Source organism: Ambystoma mexicanum, chromosome 11, assembly GCF_040938575.1.
Source record: "Ambystoma mexicanum isolate Mex_15411 chromosome 11, UKY_AmexF1_1, whole genome shotgun sequence".
NCBI lineage: Eukaryota > Metazoa > Chordata > Amphibia > Caudata > Ambystomatidae > Ambystoma > Ambystoma mexicanum.
In genome coordinates, this window is record NC_090934.1 from 1,066,711,016 (window position 1) to 1,066,727,411 (window position 16,396).

A 16,396-nucleotide genomic window follows, 5' to 3' on the forward strand; every position below is an offset into this window, starting at 1 on the left:
ACCAATGTGGTGAGGAACAGCAAGCATACATTTTATGAAAGAGCACAGGCAGACCTTTTCAAGGGTAGGTGACTTGTGCAGGTTACAAAAGTGTATGGTGCCTAAAGCAGCAACTAAATGTAGGGTCACATTTGGGAAATGAAAGGGTTGTGTGACAAAGGGCACCAGCAAATGGGTCGAAACAAAATGTCATAGCTTTGAACGTTCCCACAGGTGTCCCGACGAAAACGGTACCTCACATGTGTGGGTGCAGCTACCTGGGTGCCAAGGGAAAAGCCAAAAACGTGCCTATGGTGTACACATGAGTCGAAATCCTGCAATTTTGCTGTGCGAAAAGACTCGGTGTTACCCATATTTTCGGCTTCTGCCTTTGCGCCCAGGTAGGTGCACCCACACATGTGAGGTACCATTTTCATCGGGACACCTGTGGGAACACGGGAAGGTAGGACATGTGGCGTTGGCGGTGTGTTTTGGTGTGTGGCCAGAGGGAAATGTTTGAAAATTGTGTTTTTTCAACAAAGGTTGGACTTTGCCAGGGATTGTGGGTAATACATTCTGGTGCAATTCGTGCAAGGCAGACCTCTGTGGATTCCCACGGGTGTCCTCTTTTGGGAAATGCATGGGGTTCCCTGTTTTCCTTGCTGGCTTTGACACCCTAGGACCAAATATGTAGGTTGGCCACATGAACAACACGTGCTGTGCCGAAAGGCTTGGGGTTACCAGTGGGTTAGCCTTTTCCTTTTGCACCCAGGTAGGTGACCCACACATGTAGGGTACATTTTTCGTCGGGGAAACCTGTGGGAACGCGGGAAGGTATGACATCTGTTGGCGACGTGTTTCGGTGAGTGGACAGAGGGAAATGTCTCTGAAATTGGCTGGAAATGAACACAATTCTCAGACATTTTGCTCTGACCACCCATAGAAACATGCAGCCAACAACACATGGCCTACCTTCCCGCGTCCCCACACGTGTCCCGATGAAAATGGTACCTCACATGTGTGGGCGCACCTACCTGGGCGCAAAGGGGAAAGCCTAAAACATGGCTAACCCCAAGTCTTTTGAACAGCTAAATTTCAGGAATTTTTCTGAAGTGCCCACCAAACAGATGTAGGCCTAGGGTGTCGAAGCCACCAAGGAAAACGGGGAAACCCATGCATTTCTGAAAAGAAGACACCCATGGGAATCCAAAGATGTCTGAATTACGTAAATCTCCCAAGAATGTATTACCCACAAGCCCTGCCGAAGACCCACATGGGAGAAGGGCGCCCAAGGCCAGGGACATTACCGCCGACTTTGCCTAAGCTCTGGCTGGCCTGCGTTACAGCTTCTCCCCACCAGGGAGTCCTGGCAGTGTGCCAATACCTCCCAGAAGGGAAAATCTGTAATGCAGCCCAGCCATAACTCCAGGACTGTTGGAGGTAATGTCCCTGGCCTTGGACATCCATGTACCATGTGGGTGTACCGTCCCCTAAGCACAGCGGCAGAGGGTGCCCCGGCAGGATCCCCATTCCTCCCCGGAGGTTACATCTGTAACGTAGCACAGCCAGAGGTGCAGCTTGGGCTTGCAGACGGACAACCCACATGGGAGTCATCCGCTCCCAGGGAAACGCCAATGTTCTGCTGGCATGGGGGGGCAATTTGTGGCCTGCCCCTGCAATTGTGTCCCAACCCACCAAAATATCTGCCCAGACGGCCCATTCCCACCAACAATCTAGCCCCAGTCTCGCCCACCCCACTGACAGTGGGCCCTAACCATAGAATAATAAAAAACAGTACTTGCATAACGTTGCAGCTGCTCGCGTAGAAATAACAATAAACAAAACAAACATTTGTTACCTACGGTCACCCAATCAAAATCAAATTTACACTCCTACTTTCTAATCATGCCCCCCTTGCAAGCCATCCCTGGTGGTCTACTGAACCTCACCCCCCATCCCCCCTCAGCGAAACACACTTGCCCTTCCTAGAGGCAGAAATCTGCCCCCAGTGAGGGCTGCATGAGGGCCCCCCCAAACTCCATTTGGGGTGGGTGGAGAGGCACGCCCCAAAACGTCGGACAGCCCCCCCCCCCCCAATGGATGGGGAAGTAGGGTTTAGGCAATCTGGGGGCAGATTGGCACACCAATGTGCTCATCTGCACCAAGGGAAGTTTGGTAAACAAAGAAAGAAATTGAAAATGGTAGGCTGCACTTTAAGGGAGGGTGAGGAACACCCTAAACTGCCGAGGAAGTTTGTTATCTAAATGGGGGTGCACCTCTCCACCCCAACCACAAATGGAGGTGCACCCCCTTCTGTTTTAAACAAGGTTGTTGAATGTGATACTGAATGGGAGATAATAAATTGTTAAACGTTTCTTTGTGCTTTCTCGGTATGTCGGCATAAAACCAATAATATATATTTTTTAAAAAATGTTTTAATAAAAGATCTGTGTTGCCTTGCTTCCAAGACAACCGTGTTGGCCCTTAGCTATCCTCCCAGCCCTCATGTTCTAGTGATGCTTTGCGAGGAGCTTTAAAATTACTGGACTTCCTCGAGGATTTCCCTCCCTACAGCCATGCTGAATGGCCTACGGGTCGGTAGGAAAGCTCAGGGGCAATGCGTTTGTTTTGGAATCAAGAAAACGTTGAGCAACACAGGTTCAAATCGCAGTCTCGCACTTAGAGACTGGTCTCTGGTATTAAGCGTGTTTATAAAGGATTCATTCATGTATTGTGACCCTGCGTTAAGGTAAGGATGCTTGCTTTGCTTCTTTTTTTGCTGCTACAAGCCTGTCGTTTCTCCATAGGTTTATTGGCAGCATTGGCCATTAAACAGAATGGACCTCTAACATCAAAACCTCCCAGCGTGGTCCTGCAGCATTAAAGGCTTAGTACTGCCTCGCTGCATGGGATCACTACACTCGTCTCTCCCCCCACAAGCCAAGGACTACCTCAACAGAGCTAACATTATAAAATCACGCATTAGCATAATTAAATTACCCAGGATGCTTTCTGTAGCACTTTCCTCATTGCAAACAGATGGCTAGCCAGGAGTCCGCAAAACCTGTACATATCATGTTCACATCCTGGATAGATAACTCACTGAGTAAGGCGTTTGCTGTTGAGATGTGTTTTTATACTGCAGGTCATCTGTTCCAAGTCCCCAAAGAGCCAACTGTTTTGTGCTGAATTATAACATCTGTACGTTAAAAAGGCCAGTGTTACCCTCGTGGTGCTCTGAAACAAGTTAGAAAGCACTGTATAAAAAAACAAACTATTTTTACCATGGGGCATGTTCAGTGCCTTTTGGATATTGTCCGATTCAGTGAAAAGTTCAATCCATTAGCTGGTGACGGAGCCATTTTAGCAACGGGAGTATGCCAAAGTGAAGTGTGTGGGCGGTGGCTACTGTGCAAGTATTTTGGAACTGTGCTTTATAGTCCGGATTCTGAACATCTAGCCGCATGGAACAACTTCATACATATTACAGTTTTTAACTTTTTTAAGGGGAGCCAACCTCCATATTCCCTGTACTACTTGCCGCCACAAAGCCTTAAGACCCCCTCTACCCCCTCCCCTGAAACCTGCCCCCCCACTTCCATAACATTCAACCTTCCAAAACCTCCCATATTAAAATGCGGTAAGATGTCTGACTACCCAATCCGGTAAGTCAAATGAGACCAGGTGGGCAGATAACTAGTCTCCTGCCACCCGGGCTGCGGATGGCATCACAGTGTACACATGATTCGTGGTGTCTTGCTCTTTATAATCTTCTAGTTGATAAGCGGATGCCACACATTGCCAATGCCAACGTATTTCCTGATGTGACTATTGCTCTTCTTGGCAGCATTCCATGCCATTTAGATCCAGGCAGGAACACTTGTGATCCCATCCTCTACGGGAACCTGTATATTCCTCACTGTAATGACTGTTTCCAGCAAATAATCAGAGCATTCCACGGCGCTATAGCAACTCGTGTTATTTACAGTGCTAAGAAGCAACACAACTGCGGTAGCAAGCACTATTTGAAAACACGCTATTTTGAGCAGATAAAAAGCTACCCTTGCTGACTGCAGTTCGCATAGAGCTTCATTATGGAGGACTGAACCTCTCCAGGGAACAAGGGAAGGAACAGTGACGGAGTTCTGCCAGTTATACAGTCACTATTATTAGACTTTACCCAGAGTTCCCAACACCACGTGCTACATTGTGGGAGTTATTACGTGCTAATCCTACCTGTTCCTATTAATAATCAGTAACAGCAACATAACAGCACAGACTCGCTAAATTATGCTTGTTGATAGAAGCATTATGAAGGCATCCAGATACACTGGCACGCCATTTGAATTTATGTCTGTGGCAGGCCGCGTAGCATTTGAGCACCGGAGGCATCCAACTTTTCTTTTCAAATGTCAGCCATTTGCATTAAAGTGAAATATTCTCCACATGCAGTCCACTGCCTCCTAGCTGATGTAGGGCAGGCCTTCGCTGTGCTTGAATAGCAGTCTGGAGGCGTTGGCTCGTTAGGCTCGACATCACTCGGTGGTATTTATGTCTTTAATGTAGACTGAGTCATCCAGCCATTTACATGCAGAAAACATGTCTGAAATGTTTACGCTTTTCGTTTTCTTGTCGCTTCCACAGAGTCCATATACAGTCACAGTGTTACAGTGGAGGGGAGAGAAGTCCTGTTTAACATCTGGGATTTTCCGTATTCGCAGGTAAATTCGTGGAACCATAGAACTTGACGGCTTCTGAGGATCGCCAGGCCGGTCCATTCTGCCAATTTCCTCTCTATTCTTTAGGCACAGACTTTGCATGCCAGTTTTCCTCTCATTTTATCAGTGTGATTGTGCCCTCGTTTCTTGCTTTGCCTGGAGGGCATTTATTTCTACCTACACCTTCAGTGTCATAGGCGCCCAGTACACAGGGGCATTTGCCACTGTGCGCTCGTGTACTCGACGCCTATGACACTGTTTGAACAACGGGCAGGAATGACGTTTTGCTTCCATTGGAAGCATTTAAATAGTTTCATTGCAGTGCCATAAAACTAGTCAAACGCTAGTCAAAACTAACCGAAAACGTGATTGCGCGCTGCGGCAGGACTTTTGTTCCTCTCCTGCTGGGTGCAGGCATGCTGGAGTGTTAGCAGGCATCTTGTAAAATTAGCAAGTGCTGCTCACTTCAAAGTGGGAAGGCCACCTATTCATCACCCCAACCTTTATTGTGGGGACAGTGGACATGCCATGCTCATTGTTCTTTTTGCTATTTCTTGCTTTTTTATCTTTATTTTTCTAGCGTTGACATTTTGCATCTCACTTTTCCATTCTCACTTTTCTGAGTTATTCTCTTTCTGAATAATTTTCCAGCCATTTCATCTGTGAAACGTCAATTTTTCTTTGCCTCTTTCATCTGCCTCCTTTCAAACCCCATGATTTTGCTGCTGTCTTACTGTCTCTCTCCCCTCCTCCCTCTCTATCTTAAGCAGTAATTTAGCCCCACTCTACCAGGTTACATGTCCATGGCTGTTTTAAACCAGAGGCCACTGATTCAAACTGCAATAAGTTAGCTCTGCATGTTAATGGACCTGCCGTAGAACGATGTGAGTAACCAGAAGGTCAAGCTGCCTAACAGATTGGCACAGAGGAATAGAAGAGAGGGGACATATGGAGAGATGGAGATGGAAGGAAAGATAGGTAGGAAGATGGGTAAAGACATGGAAGGAAAGAAAGTCGGGGAGTGTGCTAGAGATAGAAATGTGGAGAAGGTAGGAGGGATGTTGTGGTGGGAGAGAGTGTGAGAGTGTGTGTGTGTGTGTGTGTGTGTGTGGGTACCTGGTCTTGGGAACGGCTGAGCAAAGAACCAAGAATGATGGATGCATCATGGATTAATGTGTGGAGAGAAGGGGGGGGATAGAGACTGAAGGAGTGTGAATTGGAGAGATGGAAGGAGCAAAAGAAAATGAAGCTTTTGCGGGATGGAAAGAGGGAGTGACAAATGGGAAAATATAGTTGGTAAAGGGTAGCCGGTGGCGGGGTGGCGGGATGTTGAAAAGAAGATGAAGGGACAGGGCAAGTAATTGTGTAGATACGTGAAGTGGCACCCATGGTGCAAATACTATGCCCACAACCATTTACACGCAGAGACAAACCCTGGGGAACAAAAAGGTATAAAAGAAAAATAATCCATACCTCTGGAAAGGCCGCAAGGATCCAGAAAGGGATGTGCCACCCTCCAAATGGTGCAGCAGAGACACAGGCCCTTTGAAACGCCAAGCCTTGATGAGGCCCTCTTTGTAACGAGGCCAAGAAAATGCCAACCAATGATTGTGTTGTTCACCCAAGCTCCTGAATGACGACAGAGATTCTTGTTAGTCTCCCGGGGGACAGTGCCTTTCCATCTTTTTAGTTGAAATGGGTCCTGAGCCTCGGAAGACCCCCTGAGAAGCTGCCCCATGTTGACAGTCTTGTGACGCAGCAACCCGCTCCTTTAATTTAGCAAATGAAATGTGTGCTTTGCAATGCAAACGTTACAGGTGCCTTTGCTGGTCCATCACCTCCCTCGGGCCTCTTGCAGTATCCAGCAACCTTCTTATCATCATGTTGCATTTTTACTGTAGTTACCTCTACATTAGCACCCTTCCTTCAAAGAGTGATTAATAGCTTTTGAATGGCCATTTAGGGCCTGATTTACCAAGCCTTTTCAATGGGATTTCTCCATTGGAAATTATTTCAGAAGTTCAGGCCCTTAGAATTTCAGCCACCCCTTGGCTGCCTGTCCACGATGATCTGCAGCTATTAAATCCCCCCCTTATCTCCTGTGCTGAATTCAGGCAGGTGGCATTTTGCATTGGGGATGCCCCTCTGTTTATAGCATCATAATACTTTGATTTGTGATCCTTTCTTTTTTTCGGCTGGCAGTTTCTCGACATGTTGGGTCCCTAACTGCCTCTTACCGTCCTATGTCTTATGTCATTGTGCTAGGCTCAGCCAAGAGTAGGGATTGTTTGGAACATGGGGGAGCGGGGGGCTTGCTTGAAGACCTGAAGGCAAGTGGTAGTTCCTGCTGTTATTTGTTAAACCTGCAAAATTCTTTTGGCGGTAGGTGAGTTGGTATAGTATGGTTAAACATCCAACCCCCAAAATTGTTCTAGCATTCTTATTACAAGATCCTGCAACACCAATATGACACCTATGCGTGTTGCTGCCTTCACAAGGGAAATTGAAGCTGAGGCTTTGACTCCGCCCAGGACTTATATTATGGAGGTTGGGGGGAGAGGGCATTTACAAGAAGTTCAATACCATGGGTGTCTTAATTTTGGCTCTACGACTACAAGGGCATGTTACTTTTTCTGGCACGTGCATGACCAGGGGGAATCGTCTCTCTGATGTCCTGGAGAGGAGTGCCAGAAGAAGGCAGCGACTGCAGGCATCAAGGAGGGTTGATAGCGAGGCCGTTTGCATCATTAAGGTGGAAGAGCTGAAACCCAAAGGTTATAATGCTGTTTTTTGTCAGGATGGTTCAGAGCAATCAAGGAATGTGCTATCAGGAAGCGATTAGAGATGGGGGGGGGGGGGATAACGGGCAGTGACCATAAATGTGGTATTTGTTACTTTAAATTAAATAAGGGTTTAATAACCTATTTAAGTGTGATTGTTGGGTGATTAGAAATTATGGGGTACAGAACAGGCTGTGTGAAACCTTTTAAAGCAGTCCAGCAGACTAAACCAATGAAAGGGTGTAAATGGATTTTTCCAGATCCTGGATTTTTATTTGCTGGATGGATTTCTGAAATGTGGCTTTACGGTATTCCTACACCCAATTCCAATGGAAATTGGGACCCCTGATCACAAACCTGGCCCACCCAGATGAACATTCCTGGAGCCGGGCCTGGCCAGAAAGTGGAAAGGCAGGGTAGTTGAGACATCCCCAGAACCTTGCATCTGAGGAAGATTGTACAGTAATGAAGAGGACTAAGGTTACAGGCTGAGATCGTGAAGGCCCACCAGATGACTTTGCTCTTCAACACCAGGTGGGTAAGCCTGAAAACTGTGCAATTGCCTAATTCTCAACCCCTGCCGGAAGACCTATGGGTACCAGGCACAGTAACTGGTAGAATATTCTATGTGGACCAATACCAGATCCCAGTGAATTTTGTTGTGATCAAGAAACACTCGGCAAAGACAGAAAAAGAAGCATGGGATACTATAAATCACAAAGACTGAACAACAAATTTAGGTGTTTCACCAATGAAGCAAACTTGATCCATGAGATAGAGGGAAGGACTGAGCACCACTATCCAAAAGAAAACCAGAGTGAGTTGTGAAGACCAAAAACCCCATTCTGTGTGGCCCAGTTATAACACAACCCATACTGTTTTGATTGATATCCAAATAAAAAGTTAACGTTTATATGGTGCAGATTTTTCTGTGGACCCTTGGCTGTCACAGATTCCATGGTTTATTGAATTGAATGGCAATATATGATGTGCATGCAACAAACACAACAACAATTATTCAAGACCAATTCAGTGATAACCTGTGCACGTATTGAATGGGGCGCACTTCAGTGAGGGTTGAAGAATTTAGGGTAGGTATGGTGGTTTGGCGAATTCCAATTTTAAGATGTTACACATCTGCTTTTTTGTACCCTTATCAAATATAAAGTTGTGCACCACCCGCAGTTTAAATTATGTGGTTGTTTTACATATGATTCAAAATTAGTAGCTTACTTTGTAGAGTGCCTTGCTTAGTTTACTGTGGATTAACAATGTGAGCTATTGAAACACTTATTGGTGAACACAAACGTGCACCCACACAAGTTATGAGTGTGATGGTAATGCAAAAAACTTGTCTACTGCCTTATGCATTGGGATCATAACAGTTTTTTACGGCATGTATGCATGGGGCAAATAACACATTTTAGTGTATCCTGTACTCTAGCAATTAATATCCAAGCAATTGCAACTCATAATCAAATGGTTTCAATTTCCAATATCTAGATACTTACAAGAGGAATAGCATAATTTATCCTAAGTATGGTTTTACATATTAGTTCATGCACCTCCCCACCCTTGAAGCTGGGAAAGGTGCTGAAAACCTTTACAAGGAGAGGCTTTTGGTTAGATCTTGTCCACTGTTTTTTGAGGGAGAAGCCTCATATTGCATAACCTATGGTGAAATAATCAGTAGTAGGTGATAATTTACTATTCTCCCTAGCTCGCCTGTCTGTGCTATTTATCTTATATAGTATGTGCTGAGGCATGATTAGCGATTATTGCGTTATGTTTTTCATGTAGGTGATTACGTCTCATTGCCGTCCTCCTCTTCTCTGTCTCCTTTGCCAGGATCAATCTGATGAGACTTGTGCAGAAGAGGAAAAGCGGATGCAGTGGGCAGATGGCTTTGTTCTGGTCTACAGCATTTGTGACCGTGCCAGCTTCAACATCATCCGCCACAAGGTTCAGCACATTAAGGTCACCAAAGAGTATCTGGGGCTTGAGAAACTTCCTATCATCATTGTGGGCAACAAGCGAGACTTGCACCATCGGCGCACTGTATCCAGCGAGGAAGGCAGGCTTCTCGCTCTGTCCATGGACTGTGAGTTCTATGAAGTGTCTGCTGCGGAAGCGTACCATGGGGCATTGTTGGTATTCCACAGACTTGTGGATAAGATTAAAGAGTCCAAGATGGTCTCGAAGAAAGGAACAGGGATACGTGGCATTGTCAAAAGCATGTCAGCTGTATTCGCTAGAAGGAGAACAGACTCGCTCTGAATTGTGAGATGGTTTTGCTTTCAGTACCTTTCCATTTTATTTACTGTATTACCGCACGCGTGGTAACCTCCTGGGAGAGGGGTTGGGGCTACGTTTTGAGTTGACCTGCTTTGGGAGTATGTAATAAATGTACTCTGGAGGCCTCTGTCCCACCAGTTATTGTCATGGAGCTCCACCCTGACAAAAAGCCAAAATCAGGCCTCAGTGTCACTGAATGGGGGCACAGGTGGACAATCTTGCCCAATTCCATTATTCTGCCAATATATGGCATCATTTACTTCCAGGAGTCTGTGTTGAGCTCTTTTGGCATAGACCATGCCATAATAATACATGATTATTTAATAATGTTATGGAACAAGTCGTTAAATCTCCCATCGTGCACTTGACCTAGGTTGCTATTCTCTGAGCAGTGTCTCACGTCTTTATATATCTACAACTTGAGACAAGAAAAGGAAGATCCCAGTGGGTGCTCTTGTCCAACTTTGCCTTACCTGTCCCAACTATTTTACCATTCCTTCCCTCAGAATTCCAGCTTCCTTGCACAGCATAAAATCCAGGGCCAACTTGTTCTCAAGTGAGACCTCTTCTAAAATCTGTGCTTTTCATGGTGTTCGATGCTAGGAGATTGGCTGGGCCTGAAGGCCACTACATGGTTTCTTTAGGATTAAAATGAAAATACAGTGCCTTTTGAAGAAAAGAAACCGGTTTCGTTTTATGCTGATATGAACAACAAATATATATACATATTCTTCATTTGGAAAATGCATTGATCTCTTTCACCACTAAATGCAAATTATGGCCCATTTAGTTGACTCTTTATTATCCACAACTTTTGGCTGCAAGTCATCTCCCCGTGAAAGCTACTACAAGAAAGTTCCCCATGTCCACTGAAGAATTGTTGGCCACAGATGTTGCTTTAGCGGTTTTAGGTTAAGTTCTAACCATATTCAATCAATAGTTCTCACATCTCAGCGCAATATTAGGCATGCTTTGCACATAGGTCAACCCATTTCTCTAGCTAATGCCTTGCTTATTTGTGGAATCAACCAATTTGTGGGACTTACTATGTTCTCTTCTCGCTCCTACTGATTTGGATTTCACACCCAAAGCTCACGTAGAACAGGAACATGGAGTCAGCAAGAGTTGCTGTGTACATCACAGCACTTTGCATTTGAGTTATTGACAGAATGTACACCTAATGGTGGATGTCAAAAGCATGGCAATTAAATCATTACTACTCCAAAGTTCAGTCCTTACAATAGCACTTTATACATGTGATTGCCAATTGCTGTCGGAGCTGGCAGGTAACGGAAGCAAATGATATCAGGTATGACTCATCAGGATCACATCATTTGGGCAAATGGGGACGTTAGAAATTAGAGCCCACGTCTATTTGTTACATTGCCTATGAGTGAGCCAACCTCCTATTCTCTCAATTCTAAGTCAAACCATTTTAAGACTGATAGCAAGTGTTTTCCGCGGTCTGGAAATGGACAAAGTGTACAGTGGGAAATCACACTCCCTTCGTGCGGGGAGGGGGCAGGAGGAGTGGTGACAGTGATATGGGCGTCTCTGAGGCCACAGTCTAGGTGAAGCAGCACCCGATCAGTCAATGAAGTGTGTTTGGAGGGTACCTGCCGCACGGACTCAGTCTTGGTAATTTGCATGAAAGCAAAGGGCATTTTGGGAACAGAAAATGACCACATACCTTTTTACTTGGAATATGTTTGTGGCAAAAGGTTTTCATGCTTGAATCACTGAACAATTTATGCAAACTGGAGACTCTGCTCATTTCATTTGTTGCCGCACTCATCCTAACATTAAAATGTCTTAAACCAGAAGCCATGTATATTCATTTGGACAGTGATTGTTCCTGAATTTGAGGCGTGGCCCGTTCTGCCTGAGTGGGAGCCATCTCATTGCTCTAAATAGGCTACACAGCTTACTGAAAGTCTCCTGAAGCGTGACTGGGCTCCTCATGAGTGACTGGGTTTGGACACTTATTTAAGGTGTATCTGCGCAGTAACGGCACTCAAAGACGGCATGTTGTCAGAGTGCATCTGTCCTCTTCTGGCACAATTCCTCCCCTGTTTATCCTGCAAGAAATGAATATAAGTTGTTGAGTTCTTGATTGCTTCTTGCCAAATTCGTCTGATTTGATTAGTTCATTCAGGCAGAAAGTCACCTTACTTATACTTTTGAAGCTTCTGGTCCTTTCTAGAAGTAGGCCCTGCATGACGTTTACTCTAGGGTTGAAAGACCAAGACCCTACCACTTCGGTCTTGAGCTCAGTTTCCAATATTTTTTTAGTTACATAACAGGCATTCACTTTGGCTCAAGAATTGCAATTGGAAATTAAACCCTGGCTGGTTCATTTCATTGTGTCTTGCCACTGCTGCCAGTTTGCCCAACCACAAATATCTATTTTTTTCCTATACAGCTTAACCTTAAATATAAGTGTCTGCTGAATATTGGGATTTTAGATATAGGCTGTTTCGTTCTCTGCTCACTTTAAAGAACTCCATTCTATGTGTGTACCAGGCAGTAACTAACACATGAGCAATGCTCCGATCACTTTGCAGTGTGATGAGCATAAACAACATGGAGAGTGAGGGAGGTGGGGGATTCTCCTAAAGTTGTTCGTTTGAAACTTTCTTCTCGCCTTAGGACTGTTAGGAGCAGCATGTAAATAAGATTGTATCTATGTAATTGTATGTGAATATTCATAAAGCATGCTGCCAGGATGGAATTAAATGTTTTAATTTGGGAGCATGTGCGACTATATTTTGTCTTGTTCCCTTTGAGGCTTGCCTAGTAACACAGCCTCGTCTGGCCCTCAGTTAAAACAACTTTGGCTCACTACGTGCCTTGTAAATCATTTCCCATGAAATACGGAAATATCAGTGCTCTTAACCCCTAAATCTTTCTTGGCCGAGTTTTCTTTTTATCATGGTTAGATTTCATGACGCCACATATGCATCCCAATAGTTGACAAAAAGAGCCAGAATGCGAAGTCCAAGGTAGAAATCAACAAACAGTAAAAAATATAGGGCCATTTTCATAGTGCATCATGAAACTCGGAAATCCAGAGAGCCTGAATACACTGTTTTTCAAAGGGATTTTCCCATTGAAAACCTGTTTTGTACTCGGGCCCATTGTGGTCACTTTTCTGAGTGAAGCATTTCTGAGCAATGGCCACATACCACATATTCCCATTTACAAAGGTGACCTGCATATGTTTTGGAGGGTCAGTGAGCCAGCACAAATACTGTGCTGGCCAGCCACCTTCAAGACATTAGTGAAGAGTGGTAATGTAGTATAGTCTTGCAGCACTCAGATAGTATTGTGAGTGCCTTTCATCATCTTGGTCCCCTGCATGGCCTATAGTTGTGAAATGTTTAAGAATGGAAAATAACATTCCTGTTATACTTGGCCTACGGGCCAAAGCCTGCAGAAAATAAGACCACGCAATAACTTACGGAGACAGGTCGAGTGTATGAACCTTCGTCTCTTTATTTTAAAATCATACTGAAAACCTTGGTGTTTGCCCTGCCTACTCATGTGACCCAACCTCGTTGGATTCATAGACATCAACGAAGGACTGGCATGTTTCCATGACATCCATGAACATAAACATAAGACATTACAGGATGATTTCCTCTGGCTAGCCCATTTCTTCAATCCATCTCGTTGGTCTGCGAATTGTTCTTTTCAAAGTGCTGTGGGCTGTTGGGGTGTATTCTTCCTTTTCACTGCCATTGGTGTCTATGTCCCCCCCCCCATCCATGACATCAGAGCAACTTTCCGATGAGCTTTCAGAGAGAACAGTTTGTTCCACTGATGCAGTGTATTGTTCGTCTCGTTGTGCTTCCCTTTCAGGTTTCTTGAAGTGTGAAAAGTTTCTGGTGATGTGTCCACTGGGACTCGCTGCTGTTAACATGGATCCCTTAATGTGCGTCATGGTCAAGGGTTCCGGACTTAATGCAGGCGTGTCTTTGGATCCTTGTGGTTGTCATACTAATACTTGGTCTCCGATTTGTACTGTTGGTTCTCTGGCCTTGCTCCTGGTGTCAGTATATGCCTTTTATTTTTGTCTTGCTTTCTTCATCTCTGTTCAGAGCTCGTATTTCAGTGTCCAATGCTACCTCTTTGGTAGAGTTTTGTGGCAGCGTGGTTCTTATGGTTGTGCCAAACATCAATTCAGAGGGGCACACACCGGTGGAACTGTGTGGCGGGTTAAGATAGTCTCTGAGAAGGGTGCAGATAGCTTGCATGATTGACCCTTTTGTAATGGAGCATATTTGTAGAGTTCTCTTCAGGTTATCCATGAATCTTTCGACAGTACCGTTTGCTTGTGGCCACAGGGGTGTGATTTTTTTTTCAATGGTGAAATCCTAAATGTTCTGCAAACATTGCAAAATCACGTCCATTGACTGATGGGCCATTGTCGGATTTTACAATGGTTGGGAGGCCGTAGTCTGCAAATGTTTTGCCCAGAGTTTGGATGACAGCATGGGCTGCTGCAAAGTGTATTAGATACGACATTTCGTCCATAACGACCAGGGTATATTTTCCATTGGGTAAGGGACCGAACATGTCGACCACTACTTCGTCCCATACTTGTAGTGGCATGGGTGTCATCTTCAATGGCTCTGTGAACGTGCCAGGTACTACCGCCTTGCAGGTGATGCAGTTTCCGAGTGCTTTCTTGATTTTTGTGTCCATGTGTGGAAACCACACCTTTGTTCGGAGTTGTCTCTTGGTAGATACAATTCCCCTGTGTCCTGTGTGAGCCATGCTGATCAATCTTCCTTGTAATGTTTCCGGTATGACGAGCCGGTTCTCTTTTAGTAATGGTCTGTTCGGCGAGATGGTAGGCCGTGCTTCAAGCGGTGACATTTTTTGATTAGCTTACGGTCTGTTTCAGAGGTGCACCATCCCCCGGAGTCAGATCTGTGCCATCTTCTTGAGGTTAAGTTGTCCTTCACTTGCATGACTATTGGGTCCTGACGCATGCTGTGGAGGATTTCTTGCATTGTGAGTGACTTGGGGAGAGCGTTGGTCACAATGTAGTTAATATATTGGTCTGCCTTGATGGACTGTTAGGAAATATTTCATTTTATGTGTAATTTTCCCTCCAGTTGTACACCCCCCATACATAGTTTCGAAATGCAATACTTTCGAATCAAAAGGATGGGGAAAAAAAAATTGGAATGCACTTTTTTGGGGGGGGGGGGTGGAAACCACTAATTTTTCCTTACCAAACCCCAAAAAAAGACATTTAAAAAAAAGCATTACTTTTTTTTTTCCCCCGATCCTTTTGATTCAAAAGTATTGTATTTCGAAACTATGTGTTCGAAACTTCGAGTGGACACCATTTAGACACCATAGACTGCTGACTTTGCCAGAGAAGCACAGCCTTCATCTGCACTCCTCTGGGCTTTCGCTCACTTTTTATGGGGAAACTGACATGCCCTTAAGACAGTCAGTACTGGGAGACTTTGTTTCCCTTAGTCCTTTTCCAATGTTGGACCACAGAATAGTGTACTTGGGTCTCATAGTGTATTACAATGACCCTAGATACTCTCCTAGGACTTTTTTGGAGATGTGCAGATGTGTCATGGACAGGGCTGGTGGCAGCTTATCTTCATGTAATTTTAACCCTTTTCTGCCATGTTAACCGTGTTTGGCACGAATAAGTGGCCTGGCTCCAAAATGGCCATGCCACGAGGTTCTTTGTCCTCTCCTTTGGCCATCTTGCCCCTTTGCCTTCCCCATCTCGTGCCGACCCGGGTCAGTCTTTATTTGGACATGCAGTTTCCCGCAAAACGCCAAGCTTTCGCAGGCTTCTGCATGCCTTGTGTGTGTGCCTCCAGGATGTGGGCTGGCATATTTGTCCCCAATACACATACTGGGTTCCTGAGAGTCTGGAGTGCCATGAATGACTGGGACTACTGTAGTCCGTGATTGGTCCATGTATGGAGTGTGTGCTTGTGAGCAGATCTCCCATTGGGTCCTCTTCGTTTTGGCACGAAGGGAACTTTGGATAGGAGGAGGCCAAAAACACCCATACCATGTCGATCTCTGGAGTTCTCACTAAACGAAGGATAGGATCCCAAGTAGCCTGAAACTAAGAAGCCGAGTCGAGGAACTGCTGGTGAACCGCTGGAAGGTTTGGCACCCTGAGCCCGCTGTCGTCCTGTGGGACTCCTCTGCATCTGGTCATCCTAGAAGGTCTGCGAAGACGCTTCGACCCATTAGAATAGTGGGACCAACTATTCTCGGCACTTTCAACAAACCCTGCAAGTAAGCCTTCTCGGAAGTGTCCCTGGGCCTCGGAAATGTCCCTGAGCCAACCAATGGGCTGACCAGTTTACGCAGGACGTTTGCTCTCTCTCAGCCGTCGTCTGGAGAAGGCCCTCGAAACGTGGTATACTGCTAGCCATGTGTCAGCGGCACCCTCACACCGAATTTCGTACACTTGGCATTCCCAGGTCTGAAGTGAGACGAGCGCGCCAGGACCGTAGCATACGAGGTTAATGTGTTGCCCTGCTGTGGCAACTACCTTTGCATGTGCGCTGCATTTGTGACCCTCTTGCCCCAGAAGCCTGCTGCAAGAAACTGGGTCGATTCATCCACCCG

The 16,396-nt window shown here is 45.4% G+C and overlaps 1 protein-coding gene across 1 annotated transcript in view; it reads left to right on the forward strand.

Moving 5' to 3' along the window:
- LOC138504100 (ras-related and estrogen-regulated growth inhibitor-like protein) overlaps nucleotides 1–11,595 on the forward strand; it is a 71,508-nt gene extending 59,913 nt beyond the window's left edge. The window contains exons 3-4 of the mRNA XM_069624314.1: nucleotides 4,624–4,700; nucleotides 9,326–11,595. Coding sequence (XP_069480415.1) covers nucleotides 4,624–4,700; nucleotides 9,326–9,754 — 506 coding nt within the window. The 3' untranslated portion in view covers nucleotides 9,755–11,595. The remainder of the gene's footprint in view (nucleotides 1–4,623; nucleotides 4,701–9,325) is intronic.
- Nucleotides 11,596–16,396: the final 4,801 nt, after the last annotated feature.